Genomic DNA, 18,598 nt, shown 5'->3' on the forward strand with positions numbered 1-18,598 from the left:
CGGCCTAGCCGGCCTGGGAGTCAAGAACGCGGGGGCACTGTGACGCGGGGCTCTGCACGCTCAGCGGGGCGCCGGGGGTGAGGGGCGCAGAGGGCCGGGCGGCGGGGGCCAGGCCGCGCGCCGCGCCCTAGCCTGGCGCTCGTCTGCCAGCCCGGCCCCGCGCGCCCCAGGCGGGCGGCGCCGCTGGAAGTGACGCGGCGAGGGCGGAGCTCCGGCCCAGAGCCGCCGCCGCCGCCGCCACCGCCGCCGCCGCCGCCGCCGCCGCCTCCTCCACCTCGGGGGGAAGCGATGTAGCCAGGCCAGGCCGTACCCCGAGCTGCCCGGCCGGAGCCCTGCAGGCCGTCGCTGTCGCCGCCATGAAGAAGCAGTTCAACCGCATGAAGCAGCTGGCCAACCAGACCGTCGGCAGGTGAGTGAGCCGCGCTGGGCCGGCCCTGAGCGCGCGGGCCAGGGACCAGGGGTCGGGGTCGTGGCCCGGGCCGGGACGGCCGGCTCCCCCGCGGGGCCCCGCGCTCCGGCCCAGCCGCCCGCCCGCTCGCTCCGCGCCGGGTCCGCTGCGGGCCAGGGACGAGGGCTGCGCCACGCCGCGGCCTGGCGCCCAGCTCGGGCCGCCGCCCGAGCCCCCGGGAACAGCGGGGCGGCCCGGCCTCCCGGGACGCCCCCCGCGCGGGTCCCCGCCGCCCATTGTCCCGGACCCGCTGAGCATCGTCCTCTGGGGTCTGGACCCAAGCTTTCCCCGGGCCTCCCCCCCTCTCCCGGGGCTTTGCCTTGGGCGAAAACTCGGTAACCGGTGTGCCCGAGGCCGGGCGGGCGCGGTGCTCTGGGGGGCGGCATTCTCAGCCTTTCCGGGTCGCCCGGCCGCTGCCGACCGAACGTCCACCTCCAAGTGCCTGAGGGCAGTCAATAAGTAAGGGGCGATCAGAGCCCATCGGAGCCGCTTAGTGAGACTCAGGACTCCCTTGGAGGGACTTTGGAGGGTGTGCCCTCTCCCAACCGTGGCCCCTATGGACCGGACTGCTCAAGTTCTTGACCTGTAGACATTCGGAACCGGGAGGAAAGAATTGTGGAAACGCCTTGGGCAAATGGAAAAACAAAAAGAGGGGGGGCTTTCAAAACAGCTTTTCTCACTTTGGATTGGGGAGCAAATCCTTCTCCAGGTTTGTCTGGTATCGCTTTAATGCTTGACAGGAAACGATCGACTATGAAATGACAGAAGAGACCAGAGTTTGTAGTGGTTTTGAGAGCCTCTGGAGGTTCATTATCGTGTGCTGTGTTATCTAGGGTAAGTTTTTCAAGGTCTTTCAGGGCAGTGAGCTGTCCTGTCCCCGCTGACTGTTTATTCTGAGAAGGGGTATGAAAGTGTGACTTTTACATCGCTTTTTCTTCTTCTTTGTTTTCAACAGTTGAGTAAAAGGGGGAGTTTGGTTTGGCCAAAGCACGTGGGGACACTTCTTTTCTGTGTGTGTCTGAAAATACTTTTACTTCCCCTTGAGCTTTCTATATTTGCTTTTTACAGTTTCATTTCCCCACCTAACCTTTTTGCTTAGTTTTGTTCAATTTCGTTGCTACTCCCACCCTATTATCTTCGTGTGCACTTATCCTGTTTCCAGAGTGGATCCCTGTCCCTAGAGCCTAGCAGTGCCTACTTTTCTGTCGTTTGTAGGAAAATGATAGAAATAACGAGTGCCAAGGGGAAGGCAGACGGAATAGTCATGGGGCCCAAAGCTTCAAGCAGGCATCTGTGAATGAGTTACAAGATAACTCCTTAGGAGTTTTGTCCCCCCCCCCTGCCCCCCCCCATTAGCATTCTCAGTAACATGCATTGTGAAATCAGTATTTAGTGACTATGAAGAGACATCTGTCACATTGTCGTTCTGGCCAGTTTGTACATCTCATGAGGAAAGGGGTGTTTGCTCTGTTTGCACAAAGTTCTGAGACTTTTCAAGCTATCAAGCCATTCAGGGTCTCTTTGGCTCCGGCTTCCTCTGTAGCAGGTTCTCCCTTCACGCTGCTGAATTACAGCCATATGTGCCTCCTTTCGGTTGCCAGAGGCCGCCGAGCCTTCTTCCCTGTTAGCCTCTACCTGGAATTCTCCAAAGCTCCTTTCACCTCACCTGCCCTAGACCTGCCTCCTACTCATTCTTTAGGTGTCCAGGCAAAGGTCACTGCCTCTAAAAGACCTTCTCTGATGCTCCATTGTGGATTGGAAGTCCCTCTCCTGGCCACTTACATACGTCCGCATAGCACCTGTTTTTCTATAATGCAAGGCCTGTTTACTTGTTAGTATTCTCCATTAGACTGAACGCCTTGAGAGTCCTTGCCGTCTTTCTGTTTCCTTGGCCAGCTCTGCTGTGGCTCCTGTCATAAGGTCGATTCTCCAGAAACATTTGTCAGTCTAGCACACATCTAGATCTTACCAGATCGCTCCGGTGGTGTGAGCCCAAGAATGGGAAAATGAAAGCTGGATAGAGTAAATGGTGATTCGTGCTAGCATTGTAATTCTGGCCCTGACCTTTGACTCTGTTTGAAAATCTTTATTGCTAGATGCCAGTGGAAGCAGCAGCTGTTACAGAGCTATTAGGGGTGTGGCCATTTCTGCTCCCAAAGCCAAACTGTTTACTGGGGAAGCTTTGGCTTTACTGCTGTTGATTCCCTCGACAAGTTTGTATTATTTCCACGTCAATAATTACGAAGGACTAGGGAGGAAAAAGGGAGGCGAGAGAGAGCCTAGAATTGTAATTGTGTGTTATTGGCGTAGGCATCGGGATTGGGATTTGAGGGGTATTGGGGTCCAGAGGAAAGCTAGAAAGCAGAGAAGTTACCTCCCACCCCCCCCCCCGCCCCCCGCCGCAGCCAGGAGTGATATTCTGTGTGTGAGTGGCTCGCCCATTGTGTCTGTTACGGATGCATAGAGTTCTGAATGGTGTCTTGCGAGGAAATATTCTCTTCCGAACAATGAGGACCTCGTGAGTCACCCCACAGTGAGGTTCTGTGGGATGGACGTGTGGGAGAATTCGTAATGGGTAGAAGTGAGTTCTCATGATGCAGTTTGTGGACAATGGGTGCATGAGTCTGTTTCGGAAGATGGTTTGTGTATCACAGGCGCAAGGACGATGCAGTGGTCTCTTGAGTGGGGTATCCCAAAGAAGAGAATTACGATGGTTGACTCATGCGTTCAAGAGACCCTTATCGAGCCCAAATTATGTGCCGTTGTGGAAAGTAGAAAAGAATCCAAGTGAATACAAACGCGGCTTCTGCCCTGAAGGGGCTCCACAGACTTGTGGAAGAGATAGGCAAGCAAAAATGATTATACACCATGAGGTAAGTCCTTACAGAGGGATGGCGAACGCACTAAGGGAAACTCTACTCTTACTGGAAGGAGAGAGGTAACACAACACAACAAAGCAAAAAAAACAGGAGAAAATTTGACCAGAGCCTTTCCCCTCTATCTTTCAACACTTCTTTCAAACTTCTGTTGTATTGAGTAGGTCCCTTTTTTTTTTATTAAAAAAAAATTTTTTTTTTTTAATATTTATTTTTGAGAGAAAGGGTAGACAGAACATGAGCGGGGGAGAGGCAGAGAGAGAGGGAAACACAGAATCCGAAGCAGGCTCCAGGCTCCGAGCTGTCAGCACAGAGCCTGACGCGGGCCTCAAACCCACGAACCGAGAGATCCTGACCTGAGCCGAAGTCAGACACCTGACCCAGTGAGCCACCCAGGTGCCCCGTAGGTCTCTTTTGATTGTCAGTAAACCCACCTCGAGGGGCGCCTGGGTGGCTCAGTTGGCTGAATATCCGGCTCTTGATTTCAGCTCAGGTCATGATCTCACAGTTCCTGGGATCAAGCCCCGCCCACGTCAAGCTCTGTGCCAATGGTGCGGAGCCTGCTTGGGATTTTCTCTCTCTGCCCCTTGCCCGCTCTCTGTCTCAATGACGAAAAAAGAAAAAAACACACAAAACCAAACCAACTGGCATTGTTATGAGCCAAGCTGCAAATTTGATTGGCTCCTATGTGAGGAAAAGAGTCCAAAAGCAATATAGTTGCAGCCAGGGCTGGATCCAGGGGTTCCACTCTTTAGGTAAGCTGTGTCTTTAAGCAGGAATCGCTCCCCCCATCCCTACCCCTCCACCCCCTGGCTTCCAACATCTTCAGTTCAAGTCCCAGAGGGACAAAGAATACCTTTCACTGTGGCCAGAGCCCCAGGATTGACTCTGAAGGTATCTGATGGGGTCAGTGGCCTTCGCCTGGACATGGAAATGGAGTCAGCCCCACCCAAGCCACAGGGGCCTAGAATGGGAGAGTGCTGAGCCCCCTCCCCCGCAAGATAACCGGGGTGTTCTTCCCAGCAGGAGGCAGGAAGTGTGGTCTTTTCTAGTCCTGCTAAAAGGAAAGAAAGAGCTTTTTGGAAATCCGTGACGCAGAGAATCCAGTAGCTGCGGATGGCAGTTGGCGTGGAGGGTGTGGAGGAAAGGGTGCACCGAGGTGAGGAACCTGAACGTTTGGTTGTGAGGTCGATGAGTCCAGGAGGACAGGAATCTGGGGGCCTAATAGCAGAGTCGAGTACACGGGTGAGGCTCTGGAAGGGAGTGTCTCTTTGGATGTGGGATTCTGCCAAGATCGAAGCTCTCCCTGGAGGCCTGAATGTTCTCCTAGATAGTAGCCTTTAGATAAGTCAGGGTTGCAAACTCCAAGCCTCAGGGGGCCAGGCTAATAATAATAAAAAAATAAGAGCGACTTAGACCAGGTGAGGGCCGTGGGGGACCCGACGGTGCCTGTCTTACCAAAGGGCCGCATGAGAATCTGGGCCCGCTGTCGGGCCCGACCTTTGGAGTTGTTGAGAAAGGCCCAAATCCTTCTGGATTTTCATGCAGATTAGGTGGCATTTAATGCCAATTGAAAACAACCACCAGGACCCTGAATGGGACTAAACAAAATACATCTGTGGCCAGAGTTGGTCTGTGGGTCACCAGTGGGCAGTTGCTTGTGTAAAAGGTTGGGGAGGTGGAGACTCCTGTGGTGATTTTTCTCTTTTTCCTCCTGCACCCCACCCTCCTTTTACTACCTTCTGAGTTCTTGGGTTTGTCGACGAGCTCGTCCTTTCCTTTACAGAAACGTTTCAGAGATCCGAGAGTAGCAATCATCACTACTTCTCTCCTGGTTTGGTTTACCAAGCGCTGTACCGAACCACCTGGCCTGGTCTCACCTACTGACGCTTGTTATCATTTCTGGTTTAGAGAGAAGAAAAATGACCTGCCGTTGTCTGCCTGGCCAGCGAGTGGCCGAGGCAGGACTTGGGGCCAGGGTGTGACTCTGGACCCTGTGTGTTTCCGACTGTAGACACTGGGCCAGCTGCCCGCCAGGGAAGGTTTCTTGTGGATGAAATGTCTTTGGTGCTTGCTGACTTGCTGGGCTAGATGCTTTTGAGTCAAGTCTCTCACTGCCTTCTCCACAGCAACTCCCAGAGGTGATGTTATTTATTCCTGGTTTAATGATGAGGAAGCGAGGACTCAGAGAGGTCATCGGGCTAGTTAATAAGAGTGCTGCTGTTCATCAGAAACCAGGGTTCTGCTTCCAAAGCAGATAGGAGTCCTTCCTTCACGCAGGCAACTCTTTGTTTCAGAAACCCCGTGTTAGAATTCTGTGTGACGACGTTTCCACAAAATCCTGGAAGCTAGGGGTTGGATGTTGCTCTTGTCCAGGGGCTCCTGCCAGGGATGGCCCCCTGGGGGACATTTGGCAATGGCCGGAGACATTTTTGTTTTTGTCATGACTTGGCTCGGGCGTGGGGTGCTCCTGGCATCTGGCGACACAGGCCGGGGATGCTGCTGACCAGCCTACACCGCCCAGGACAGCCTCGCTGCACAGAATTATCTGGTCCCAAATGTCAAGAGTGGTGAGGTTGGGAAAGCCTGGTGGAGTCCTTTGAGGTTCTGGATACGTGAATCGTGAAAACCAAAGGTCCGTGATGTTTGCCTGCAGGGTGAAGATGCGTTCTGTTTGGTCTATTTCTTATGTGTGGAAGTATTAATGACAATCATTGGCCCACATTGAACACTTGGGAGTTTTCATATGGAAACCTGGGCTTCCTGCTGCTTCTCAAATCTTGCAAGACCTAGTGAAGCCTGGCATCGCGCCCTTGTGCAAGGACACGTCGTCGTAGCTGCAGCTGCGTAGGTGCTGTCCCGTCCGGGTGGGGCATCGACCGTCCAGTGTGCCCGGGTCCCTACCTGGCTTGTCCTGCTGTGGTATGTTCCTTGTGGACCCCTCCCTGCTCACAGGTCTGTAACGACCTTCTCCAGGAGCAGCGGAGTCTCTGCCTCGCGAGGTAGCCCGTTGCGTTAGGGGCAACGCGAGTCAAAGGCATCTCTGCCCGTGAGTCCCAGGGGAGTCCTCTGGTGCCACGACGCCTGCGTCTCTCTTCCGCGAGACGGCCCTTTCTGTATTCGGCGTCGCAAACCGCACACCGTGTCCTCGCTCTATCAGCGGTAACATTCTCCACCCCTCACCTATTCTACACCCTGACTTCCTCCGCCTTTTCCAGGGGAGGTGGCTGTGCTTGGTTCGCTTCAGTCTGGGTGGATCCCGTCCAGCCTCTGCATAGAGCAGAGGAGGAGAGGAATGTGTTCTCCCCGCGACTTCTGAATCCGAGCTTCCGTGGCCTGGTCATCCACTTTACCTCCTGTGAAATCAAACAGGGTTGTTTATAGGTGCGTGAAGAAAGTGCATGGTTCACTGAACCAAAATGAACCCTAAACAGATGTGGTCATGTGTGGCCTTATGGCGTGGGTTTTACACGTGAAGGCAGCATGTTATTCTAATAGGAAATGATGTCTGTGGTCGTGGTTCCCAGTGTGTCCACGGCAGCCCCCTGCCCCTGAGATTGACATGGGTATATGGTATAGGGTCCCAGAGTCAGTATGCACACCACGCAGTCTTGTCGGACTGGCGATGTCTGGCCTTTATCATTCTGTTTCTTTTTCTCAAATGTAGGCAGGTGCCATCGTTATCAATCAAGTATAGATCCATGTACAAATATTGTTACACTCCTATCTGCTGTGTGTGTCTATTTTCTTAAACGTGGGTGTTAAAAGTACAACAGGCCCACGGTCCTTTTTCCAAAACCCTGGGAGCCAGATGAGTTTTGGAATTCAGACGTTTTCAGATTTTATTTTATTTAAAAAAAATATTTTTTTTTAACGTTTATTGATTTTTGAGACAGAGACAGAGCATGAACGGGGGAGGGTCAGAGAGAGGGAGACACAGAATCTGAAACAGGCTCCAGGCTCTGAGCTGTCACCACAGGGCCTGACACAGGGCTCGGACTCACGGACCGCGAGATCATGACCCGAGCCGAAGTCGGACGCTCAACTGACGGAGCCACCCAGGCGCCCCTTTTTCAGATTTTAGAAAAGTAAAAATGTACATATGCTGTTACTGTATAATCCATGGTGTGGGTCAGCAGCCCTTCGTTGAATATGTTAATATTTCTAGAGTGAAAATATAAAGGTACTTCATGCTAAATGGAACACTTAAAGATTGTAAATGGCTTCATATTAGTTCAGGTCAAGTTTTGTTACCAAATAAGTTACCAAAAAACCTTGTTTTTTAGATTTCAAAATGATGGATAAGGGGTTATGGAGCTGGTTTACTCAGTAGTAATGCTCCTATTGAGAGAGTCTGAGATGGTTTTTTGTTGTTTTGGTTTTTTGCCTTTTACTCTACGTAATGCCCCCTTACTCCAAAAAGTTAGAAACCTCACAATGATGTTCTGTAACTAGGAGTCACAGACTCAAGTGCCAGGCAGGTAAAATTAATAAGCGAAGGGAAGGTAGATGTAAGGCAGTAGAGAGAGGCGAGGAATAGCAAAACTAGCTCATTGCAGGGGCTTGCTTGCTCTTGGCAAGTCTAGCTACCTGTGGACATGGTGAATGTGGGTGCAGGAACACCCACCTTCCCACTTTTAAGGATACTCCAGAACGCTGATTTTTTCGTGAAGTTTATTGATACTTAAGTATCAGCAATGAAAAAGGAAAAGAAAAGAAACCGCTGGACGTAGGCCAGAGGAAATATATCTGCAAGCTTTATCTGGCCTTGGGCTGCCTGCTCTGACCTCTGGTTGCGAGACTGATTCTTACCGAATGAAAAGTTGGACCGTGGTGTTTTGGTAGTGAACGCTTTCTTGAGATGGGGATGGGACGTTTGCTTTATCATCATTCGTTGTGCTTTACGTATATGTCACATAATTTTGCAGTCAGATGCTCTACCCCTGAGCTATACCCCCTAGTATATAATTTTGGAGCGTAAAATATTTCAAAAGAAAAAAACACTGGAGCACTGCCTTATTTTCTAGCCACTGGGAAGTTTTCTTTCTCATCTATGAATTTGAAAGTTTAATGTTGTTTATTTTGGAAAAGGGAATGAGAACCCGAAGTTAAGATAGGGCCCTCTTTTTTAAAAAGTTTGAGTTAAGGGGGGTTAGATTATAATGTCCCTGCCTTTCCAGGGCCACAGTGATCTGAAGTGCCATTGCATGTCCGCCCCTGTATTTGGACTGGGAGGTGTGCCTCATCTTCTGTCCTCTCAGACCATATCCCTGGTCCTATCCCCATACCTACCGCCCCACGGCTGATGACTTTCAACTTGATGTCTTTTTTTTTTTTAAGTTTATTTATTTATTTTGGGAGAGAGAGAGAGAGCGAGAGAGAGAGGGAGCGCACACAAGCAGGGAAAGGGCAGAGAGAGAGGAAAAGAGAATCCCAAGCAGGCTCCATGCTGTGAGGGCAGAGCCTGACTCGAGGCTCAAACTCACGAACCGGGAGATCGTGACCTGAGCCGAGATCAAGAGTCTTGGCTTAAGATCAAGATGCTTGATCAAGACTGACCCCCCTCTGGGTGCTCCTTAATTTTATGTCTCTAGTCCTGGCATCTCTTCATCTCCAGATTGATCTTTGTCTTGAACTTCTCTATTTAAATGTCCTGCTGAAATTCAGCTCATGAACTGCATCCTCAAATTGGCCTTCTTTCCCTGTATTCCTTAGGCCGTGGGTCAGCAACCTCTGGCCTGTAGGCCAAATCCTGCCCACTGCCTGTTTTGTGAAAAAGGTTTATTGGATCACAGCCACGCACTGCAGCAGCACAGTCAAGCAGATCTCACGGTGACTGTATGGCCCACGGAGCCCATGCTATTTACCGCCTGGCCCTTTGCAGGAAGAGTTTGTGGACACCCGCCCTGGCGCACTGAATGCCGGAAACCGCATCTCCTCTGTCACCTGCGATCTCCCTCTTTCTCCTCCATCTTCTTTATACCCAGGCTCTCCCTGCCATCTGGCAGCTCTGCCTCTGGACCATCTCTGACTTGGTCTCTGCCTCTCGGTGGCCTTAGTTAGTTCAAGCTTGCAGGGTTTTTTCTTTCTTTCTTCTTTTTTTTTTTTAATGAAATGTACTGTCAAATTGGTTTCCATACAACACCCAGTGTTCATCCCAACAGGTGCCCTCCTCAAGGCCCATCACCCGCTTTCCTCTCCGCCCCCCCACCCCCCATCAACTCTCAGTTTGTTCTCCGTATTTAAGAGTCTCTTACGGTTTGAACTGTTTTTTGTTTTTTTTTTTAACCTGGACTCACAATTGTCTTCCAACCGGCTTAGCTAGCTTGAGCTGGATTTTATCCATACGTGGGACATCTGGGCCTCCACTTTGGTCTGACATGGCCAATCCAGATTTTAATGGTCACAGCTATTCCTCTCTAAATTATTTTCTTCTGATGAGATCATGACGTTCGTAGGACATTTTATGTCGTCCTAGTATTGCTAAATTGTCTTCGAAACGATAGTGTTATCATTGAGTTACGGTGCGGCAAATAATTTACACTGGATCGTATGTCACCGTGCGTGATATGACGAATGTCGTGTTTCACCATAAGGCTGGTAACATTAGATGCTGTCTTGTAAAAAATCTACCTATTTTAATGTTTTCTGCTAAGGCTGAAATGAATGTGTCCCATATTTGTATTTCTTGATGAGTTTTCTATATGTGTTATTGGTCATTTAATTGCCAGTTGTCAATTTCGTTTTTTAATCACCAGTTTTGGTTCAACACCTGTCTGCTGAGAACCTGTCAAATGCTGGGGTGAAAAAGATAACGGATTCCTAGGAATTTGAGTGGGGAGAGAGACCTACAAGCAGATAATTTGAATACAGCCGGTTGTACTTATTCTAGCAGGCCTTAGGAAGTATGAATGCCACATCTTGATTTATTTATACATGACAAGGTAAACAAGTTCACGTTCTTATCCTCAGGTACATTATGTAATGAGTGCAGGGACAGAATCTTGAGGGAACGCATTCACGACTAGGTACAGGTTTGATACAAGATTCAGAAAATAAAGCGGATTCTGTTGAAAATCCGACCGACCCTGTGGTTTATAGAAGAAACTGCTTTTGAATAGGAGGAGCCTCTTTGTAGCCAGTGACACGAAAACAACCTTAAGTTCATCTCAGCTCTCCAGGTTTCAAGACTCGTTCTGAAGTCTTGCTATTCCCTGTGAATTACAGCTTATTCATTACTTGCCTAGACTCCTTCCTTTTGATTGGTCCCAGCATGGTTCTCTCTGTCCTTTCTCACAGTTCTTTTTTTTAAAGTGTCTTCCTTATCAGAGATACTTCGGCCTGTTGTCCACTTGATCTCTCCATTCATGTTTCATTAGCAGTTTTTCTATCATTTCTGAATGGGTTCGTTAAATTTCTGCCTCCTAAAGAGTTTATAGTAGAAATGGTAGACTGAGTGACCAGGTACTCAAATGAAAATAAATGTTCAGAACTGCACAGAAATTCTTCTAAGCAATGACCAGCTCCCTGTCAGTGTGAACATTTAGAAGTCTACCAGCTTGGTACCTGCCACATGGTCGCTGGATACTTTGATGCATAGACAGGACTGGCCACTTGAACCCATGCCCGTCTGTACCTTGGGGAAATACACGAAAGTACTTCTACTTCACTAGGTACGGTGGGTGCAGGATAGATGTAGTGTGGGCGCTGGCATGGGGTCGCTGAGACATGCCCAGGGGTCCGTGAAGCCTTCTCGGACATGGGACACTTGAATAATCTTGAGAACAGGAAGGTAGGGGTGATGGGTGGTAGAGAATTCCCAGGGAGAATAAAAATTCTCGGGGGAAACCTAACCCACTGACCATTTTGTCCTTTAACTTCATGTTTTGTTTGTTTGCTTTAAATTGGAAAAAGGCAACACTATCTGATTGCTAGCAGTGGAAAAAGTCTGTCCAGCTCTTATTTTCCAATTAGGTAGTGAACTAATGGCTGTTTGTAGATCCATATGTTCTTAAGTCCAGAGCAGTTGTGGTGTTTAAATTCACAAGCCTCTGGATGCATTTCCATCCAATAGATAGAGTAAGTGGGTTCTTAAAAGCTTTGAAGCTCTAAAATCAGGGGGCTTAGGTGGCTCATAGTTAAGTAACCAGCTCTTGATTTCGGCTCAGGTCATGATCCCACGGTTCATGGGTTCGAGCCCCGTCCCGTGTCAGGCTCTGTGCTGATAGCTTGAAGCCTGCTTAGGATTCTCTCTCTCCCTCTCTCAACCCCTCCCCAACTTGTTCTCTCTCTCTTCGCTCAAAATAAATCAACATTAATAAGCAAGGTTTAAAACCAGTGTACCCTTATTTTCTTTGCTTAATAAAAACTGACAGCCATCTTTCCCCAAAATAGACAATTTTTAATTTTTTCTGCTAAGGTTGAAATGAATGTGTCCCATATTTGTATGGGAAAATCTGTGGAGGCATCATTTCTCACGGTGAAGCTTCTCATTTCCTTAATTTGCATCATGCTTGTTCATCTCCCCTTAGAACCTTTTCACTACTCTCACGGCTTTTACCTTCTTGGACACGCTAGGATGTGTAACGTTCCTCAGACAACCCCAAGATGGCAGGACTAAAACACACGAACACCTGTGGCCGTGGACGTCAACTCTTAGAGATGGGCAGTATCGATCGGCCTTTGTGCTCATCGGTGGAGGACCATTGTTCGAAAAGCTTCCGGGCCAGTTTTGGGGGATCGTGGTTTGAGGACCACTGCAGTAGAATTGGGGGAGCCCATATGTGCAGAAGGTTGAGGAAGCCAAGCTGGTGATTGAGGAGGTGTCCTGTGGTGGCAGGTGAGCCAGGACTGTGGAGGAAGGGGAAGGGACACGAGTGAAAGTCGAGTCAGGAAGCAGGAAGCGATGGCAGCAGCCTAAGGGAGAGGTGATGGCCCCCAGACCAGGACAATGGCATGGGACTGACGTGAGAAATTATTTAGCACCATGGCTTTAGGGGCGAAGAAGGGAGGGGTTGGCGTGATTCGGGTTACGTCTGGATGTTATTTACTGAAGTCGGTGACGCAGTGATTATTCGCTTTTCCATTCGTTTCAAATGCTTCTCTTTTTTGAACCATAGAATTCTCACACCTGCCTCGACTTTCTGTTGACTTTGTTTTCATTGACACGTGGCTTCGGGTGGGTGTGTTTGTGCGCACCGACACCACACTGTGCTAATAATAACTGTGGATGTGTAATGTGTTCTCAATCTGGCAGAGCTGGGCTCCTTTGGCTTTCCTTTTTCAGTTGCTGTCTCCCATTTCTGTGTAGAAGTGAATTTTGGTATCGTTTCTAGTTCCTAGAAAAATTCTATGATTGTGATTGGTCGAGAGCACATTAATCCATATATTTAGTGGGTCCCTGCTATGGGATGGGTCCTGAGAACACAAAAATAAGTAAATCCCAGGCATTGATGGCCTGGCATATCTGTGAACTAAACTTTGGGGAGGATTGATGTCCTTTCCCATGAGCCTGGCACGTCTCTTTCTACACACAAAGGTTTTCTGTGCTTCCTGAGGGCTTTGTTGTCGTTGGAAGAGTGCCTAATTAGTTCAGTTGGCAAACGTGAGTGATGTTAATGTCTGTTTATATCTTTATGTACTAAATAAAGATGTGCTAAATTAGTCACAGCTGATCATTTTTGTTACTTCTTTGAATTTCTACGTATGTATTATCTATGTTTTTATTTCTCCTTTTCCTTTTCTTTCAGCAATTTCTTTTTCATCCCTCATTTAATTGGTTGGACTCGAAAATAATGTGTAGCTGTATAATTGTTTCTAGCAATATTGTCTAAAGGGCGTGTGATTTCACCCTAATTAGGCGTTCCAGAAATGTGGTAAGGTGAAGTCGTGTTTAAGTGCGAATGTCCTAATCTGAGTGGTTCTCAGTGGAAATCTACAAGCATTTTCCCTCTCCTTTTGGAGCCACACACCTTGTAGTGTGTCTGATATTTGAGCCTTTGTTCCAAGGCTCAGTCATAAGATTGGCAGGCGTGTGGCTTAAAGGCAGAATACTGAATTGAGGTAGCCTAACCGTATGGAGAAAACAATCACAGTGCACTTGGACTGAGGAAGGAACTGGAAGAGAAATTTGAAATGGAGCCTATGTGGCAATAGGTTTTTATTTGTTTCGTTAGTTTTAATTTTTAAAAGGTTTTTATTTTTGAGAGAGAGAAGGGGAGAGAGAGAGAGAGAGAGAGAGAAAATGTGAGCAGGGGAGGGGCAGAGAGAGAGGGAGACACAGAATCCGAAGCAGGCTCCGGGCTCTGAGCTGTCAGCACAGAGCCCAACACGGAGCTCAAACCTACAGATCGCGAGATGGTGACAGGAGCTGACGTCGGATGCTTAAGTCACTGAGCCACCCGGGCGCCCCGGCAATATATGTTAACATAACTTCTAAAGAAGTGATCAGCAGGTCACAGGGCAGTGGACTTAACTGCAGCCTTTGACTCTTAGAACAGTCTTTAGGAATAGAAACCTTGCTCCCTGTAGATGTTACAGGGAGGTTCTGACGGCCTCTTCCCCCCCAAAAAATCATCCACACACACAAATTGGCAGAGAATTTCACGGACTCCACAGACCTCTTCAAGCCCATGGCCAAGAACCCCGGGCTAGTTCCTGGAGAGATGTGTAGTCACGGCCCCCACGCTAGAAACACATCTGTGGAGAAGCGCTGTTTACAGGTGTCTACCTCCCGTGTAGGTGGGTGGTGTTCCGCTGTTCTCCAGAACACACACTTGACGTCTGTGAGAGCCTTGCCCAGAAAAGCTGAGATGGGATATTCTCCATGATGAGCTCTGGCGATCCCATGAAATTACTTTCCCTGAATAATCGGCTTCTTTTGATAGTCAGTCCGTTCCATAATGTTTTCAAAGCTTTTAGGTGAGGGCTTAAGAAAACGAAGACTCCTGTGGGGCAGCTGGAGTCTAGTAAAGAGTAACTGGACTCGAGTCCGTGTGGTCCCCCAGCTCTCTGTCTGACCTTGGCCGCCCGAGCCTCCCGGCTGCGCTCCCACGCTGGTGAGACGGGGCTCCTGCTACCACCTGGGAACCGGCCCTGGGAGATTTAAGAAGGCGGCATGAGGTAAGGAGGCGTCAGAAGACAGGGAGGAAACGGTATGAAACAACAGGTTAGCACTGGAAAAAGCAGGCGGGTTAGATTTTCCCTCACCATTAGGGGCCAAAGTCGATTCCAAACGGATGAAGAGTTTCAAGTGAAAACCCAGAACCACAGAATGGAGGAAGAGATGGAAAGTTCTTCATGCTCTGGCATAAAAGTACAGAGAATGAACAATAAAAGATAACCACGCAAATAAAACCACCATTGTAAACTTAAGCACACAAGAATTAAACTTCTGTCTGCCTATCTCGTAATTAAAATCATGGCCAATGATTAGGTGGAAACAGGAGCAGCCACCACGGAGCATTAATATCTTCAATGTATAAAGCTGTGTTATCGATCAGTTGAAAGAAGTGCACGACAGGGGCACCCGGGTGGCTCAGTTGGTCGAGTGTCTGACTCTTGATTTCAGCTCAGGTCATGATCCCAAGGTCATGGGATCAAGTCCCATGTTGGGCCCCACACTGAGCTTGGAACCTGCTTAAGGTTTTCTCTCTCTCTCTCTCTCTCTCTCTCTCTCTCTCCCTCTCTCTCCCTCTCTCCCTCTCTCTCTCCCTCTCTCTCTCTCTCTCTCTCTCTCTCTTCATCCCTCCCTCCCTCCCTCCCTTCCTCTGTCCCTCCCTCCTTCCTGCTCTCTATCTCCTTCCCTCTGCCCCTCTCCTACACTAACCTGTCTCTCTCTCTCTCTGTCTCCCAAAAAAGCACACTATAGTGAGCAAATGCCATGAACAGAATGCTCACAGATGAAATACAGATGACCAGTAAGTACATAAAACTCATTTCAAAATTATAGCTAACCGAAGAAACCCAAAGCTCTGAGACTGCATTTTTCACTTACTAAACTGGCACAGCTCAAAATGATGATATGTTGCTGTCTTGGGAGCACTGACGAAGGCCGTCATACAGCCATGCACAGGTGGGAATGTAAACTGGCATTCCTTTCCAGAAAGAAATCTGCCTTGGCGTTTTAAGAACCACTTCTAAAATTGGAACCCAAATCGTCCACCTCATCCTCCAGTCTCTTGTCTTTCTGGATTCTTTTCCTGAACAGCCCCCCTCTGTGCTTTGCTGGGTCCCTTTCCTTCTCTGACCTCAGTCAGTCACAGAGGGTGTCTTTCACATCCTTTCCAGCCGTCTGTCCAGCCGGCCTCTTTCCTTCACCTGTTGCGCAGAGCCACAGCCAGGCTCGTTCATCTGGGGCTTCTTCGCGCCTGCGTGTTGTATGTTTGTAATAGCTCTCTGTCGCCTCCCCTCCTTATCCGCTGCTTTTGGGCGGCGGTGGGGGGGGGTGCTCCTTATTCTCACTTGGATCTCCCATTCTCCCTCCGGTCTCTTCATTCTCAAGTCCTCAGTTTCCCTGCGCACTGGTGTGTCTTCCCTCCCCAGCCCTCCACGCACCTTCCACACTGTTGCCAGAAAGATCCTTCCAAAGAAAATGATTGTAACACTGCTAGCTTACGTGTGTTTGGGTGCTTACCATCTGCCAGGCCTTTTCCCAAGTGCTAGTCTTGTGTTGACTCATTTAATACCAAAATCAGTGCTGTATTATCCCCTTTTACAGGTGAGAAAACAGAGGCCCAGAGAGCTTCAGTTAAGATGTCCCAGGTCACAGGACCAGCAAGTCTGTCTGCAGAGTCTACACTCTCAGCCACTTACGTCATCACAACAAAAACCACATTTTGAGCTTTCTAGGAATTAGCTCGTTGCGTATATCATCTCTTTTAATCCACTCAGTTCTGGAAGTTGGAAATTCTTAATATCTCCACTTTTCGGACGAGGAAACGGGCACAGAGACATGAAGTAACCCGCTCATACTCACACGGCTTTTAGGTGGTGGACGGGGCTTTGACCCGCAGCAGATGTGCTCTGGGCTGTCAGTCTTAGCCACCTCACCCGTCCACAAGGGGCCAGCACCTTCTGAACTCACACTTTCATGAGTATTTTTCTGTTCTTCTGGGTTGTGGGTGGCAAAGGAGGTATACTTGTGTGAGATGTTCATGCTGCTAAGAGTGTGATGAGAAAAGACCAGCGCCTGATCAAGTGATATCCAGATGGAATGGAACGCTTTGCCCAGTAATGCCATTGAATTTCCTGTGCCAGTTGAACATGCTTCATTCTGTTTTCCCTCCTGCCTTTGTAGGCGTTGATCGTATAATTGGGGATTTTTCATAAATCCTTAGGAGCACAACTACCATAGTAATATGTTATAGCACAACAGCTTGTCTCCACCAGTAGGTTCCTGAAATTATCCAGGGTAGGAAAATTCTCTCGTGAACTTAAGACGTTATGGGAGACATTTTCGTTTCAGGTGACCAGGTGAACACGTGTGTATTTCTTCTCTCTCATTACAGTCCACTGAAACGTTAGGTATTAAAAAAAAAAAAATCTGGGAATTAGAAAAGATGGTACTAAAAGCCATTCAGAAAAAGTCCCAGATGACTGATTAAGAAGCAGCTCTGGGGCTGTTTTATTTGTTCGCTCATTGTCCAAGGCAGGACAATAGGATGTAAGAAAATCCTCAGAAAGGCTAGTACATCCATTAAAAAAAAAAAAAAACAAAAAAAAACAAAACAAGCTACTGAGAAAAAGGTACAGAGTTCTTGGCAATTAAAAAATCTGTCACCAGTTCATAAAAAGTCTTAGGACACTAAGGAAAGAAACGGTCTTTGGAAAAGCAGTGAAGCAAGTTTCTGTGTTCTTTGATTTCTCAGGATGTAGGACTCCCCCAAAAGTACATCGTCAGGAATAGCACTCATAAAACAGGCCATTACACAGTCAGAGGAGCGTCCCTCCTCTTCCTGCAAGCCTCCCGTCCTATTAATGTGACTAAGTCACGTTGACATTCACACGAAAAGACTGCTGTCTTTTAGCCTTCCTGGCAGCCCTAAAGATTTTTTTTTTTTTAATCCCAGTGGTTCTTAACCAGAAGCAGTTTTGCCGTCCTCCTCACCCCCTGATCTGGCAGTGTCTCCAGATGGTTTTGCTTGTCCCTGCTGGGGAGAGGGGCACATGTTGCCACTGGCTTTTAACATTCTGCAGTGATCTGGACAGCCCACAGGAAGGAATTATTTAGACCAAAATGTCAAAAGTGCCAAGGCTGGGAAATAGTTAACTGTAAATTGCCAAGCCGACTTGCAACCAGAACTTTTCCTTAATCTCCCAAGATGTCAGAGACCTAAGAAGTTAAAAGCCGCAAGCTGAAAGTTGGCAGTCTTCTCTTTATGCTAAACTATCCTAATACTTTACTAGAAAGTAGATAAATCTCTAACAAACACTTCTTGTGCCTGATGTGCCCGCACAGTGAAGCTTAAGGCGTGACATCAAGAATAACATTTAGCCTGGGGGAAAAAAAAACATCCGTAGTTGGACGGTTTGGTACATCTTTCCGTCGTCACTGTCAGTCTGTCTGGTTCTCTTTCCCAGGGTGCCCGGGTGCAGTCTCACAGCCCTCCTTTGACCGGGACTGCAGACAGCCATGACAAGTCAGTGCTGGCATCATCCTTCCCTAAGAGCTGTCCCCACCCAGACTGGTCCGGTATAGATGGCAGATGCCTAAATTCTTTCCTTCTCCGCCTCCCTCTCCCTCCCCTCTGCACGACCGTGCCGTGGTGAGGTCTTCAGGAGATGAGATCTCTTTAACCTTTGTCTCTTTGATAAATGTCATTATTTTAGGGTTGCCTGGCTGGCTCAGTTGGCAGAGCACGCAACTCTTGATCTTGGGGTCGTGAGTTCGAGCCCCACATCGGGTGTAGAGATTACTTACAAAAACGTTACTAGTTTTGTCTTCATCTTTGAAATATTGGCATTTGGTGTGCAATTGCAGGTTGACTGGTTTGTTCGTTTTTTCTTCCTTTAGCACTTTAAAATGCCACTCTATTGTCCCTTGGTCCTAGTGTTTCTGATGATGAGTCAGCCGTCATTCCTGTGTCGCTCCCCTGCACGTTAAGTGCCTTTTTTTTTTTTTTTTTTTTTTCTGTCTGCCTTCAAGATTTTCTCTTTCTCTTTCTCAACACTTCAACCTTGATCCTTTTAGGTGTGTTGTTCTCTGTGTTTATCCTGCTTGGAGTTCTTGGAGTTCTGAATAAGTGGATTGGTATTGTTCATTAAATTTGGAGAC

At 48.4% G+C, this 18,598-nt stretch overlaps 1 protein-coding gene across 2 annotated transcripts in view; it reads left to right on the forward strand.

The window, feature by feature from the left end:
* The first annotated feature begins 237 nt into the window (after positions 1-237).
* ARHGAP17 (Rho GTPase activating protein 17) overlaps positions 238-18,598 on the forward strand; it is an 87,843-nt gene continuing 69,482 nt past the window's right edge. For both annotated transcript variants that reach the window (XM_042971500.1, XM_042971503.1), the window contains exon 1: positions 238-409. In XM_042971500.1, the coding sequence (XP_042827434.1) occupies positions 357-409 (53 nt within the window). In that variant the 5' untranslated portion in view covers positions 238-356. The remainder of the gene's footprint in view (positions 410-18,598) is intronic.

The sequence above is a fragment of the Panthera tigris genome, chromosome E3 (genome assembly GCF_018350195.1).
Source record: "Panthera tigris isolate Pti1 chromosome E3, P.tigris_Pti1_mat1.1, whole genome shotgun sequence".
Classification (NCBI taxonomy): domain Eukaryota; kingdom Metazoa; phylum Chordata; class Mammalia; order Carnivora; family Felidae; genus Panthera; species Panthera tigris.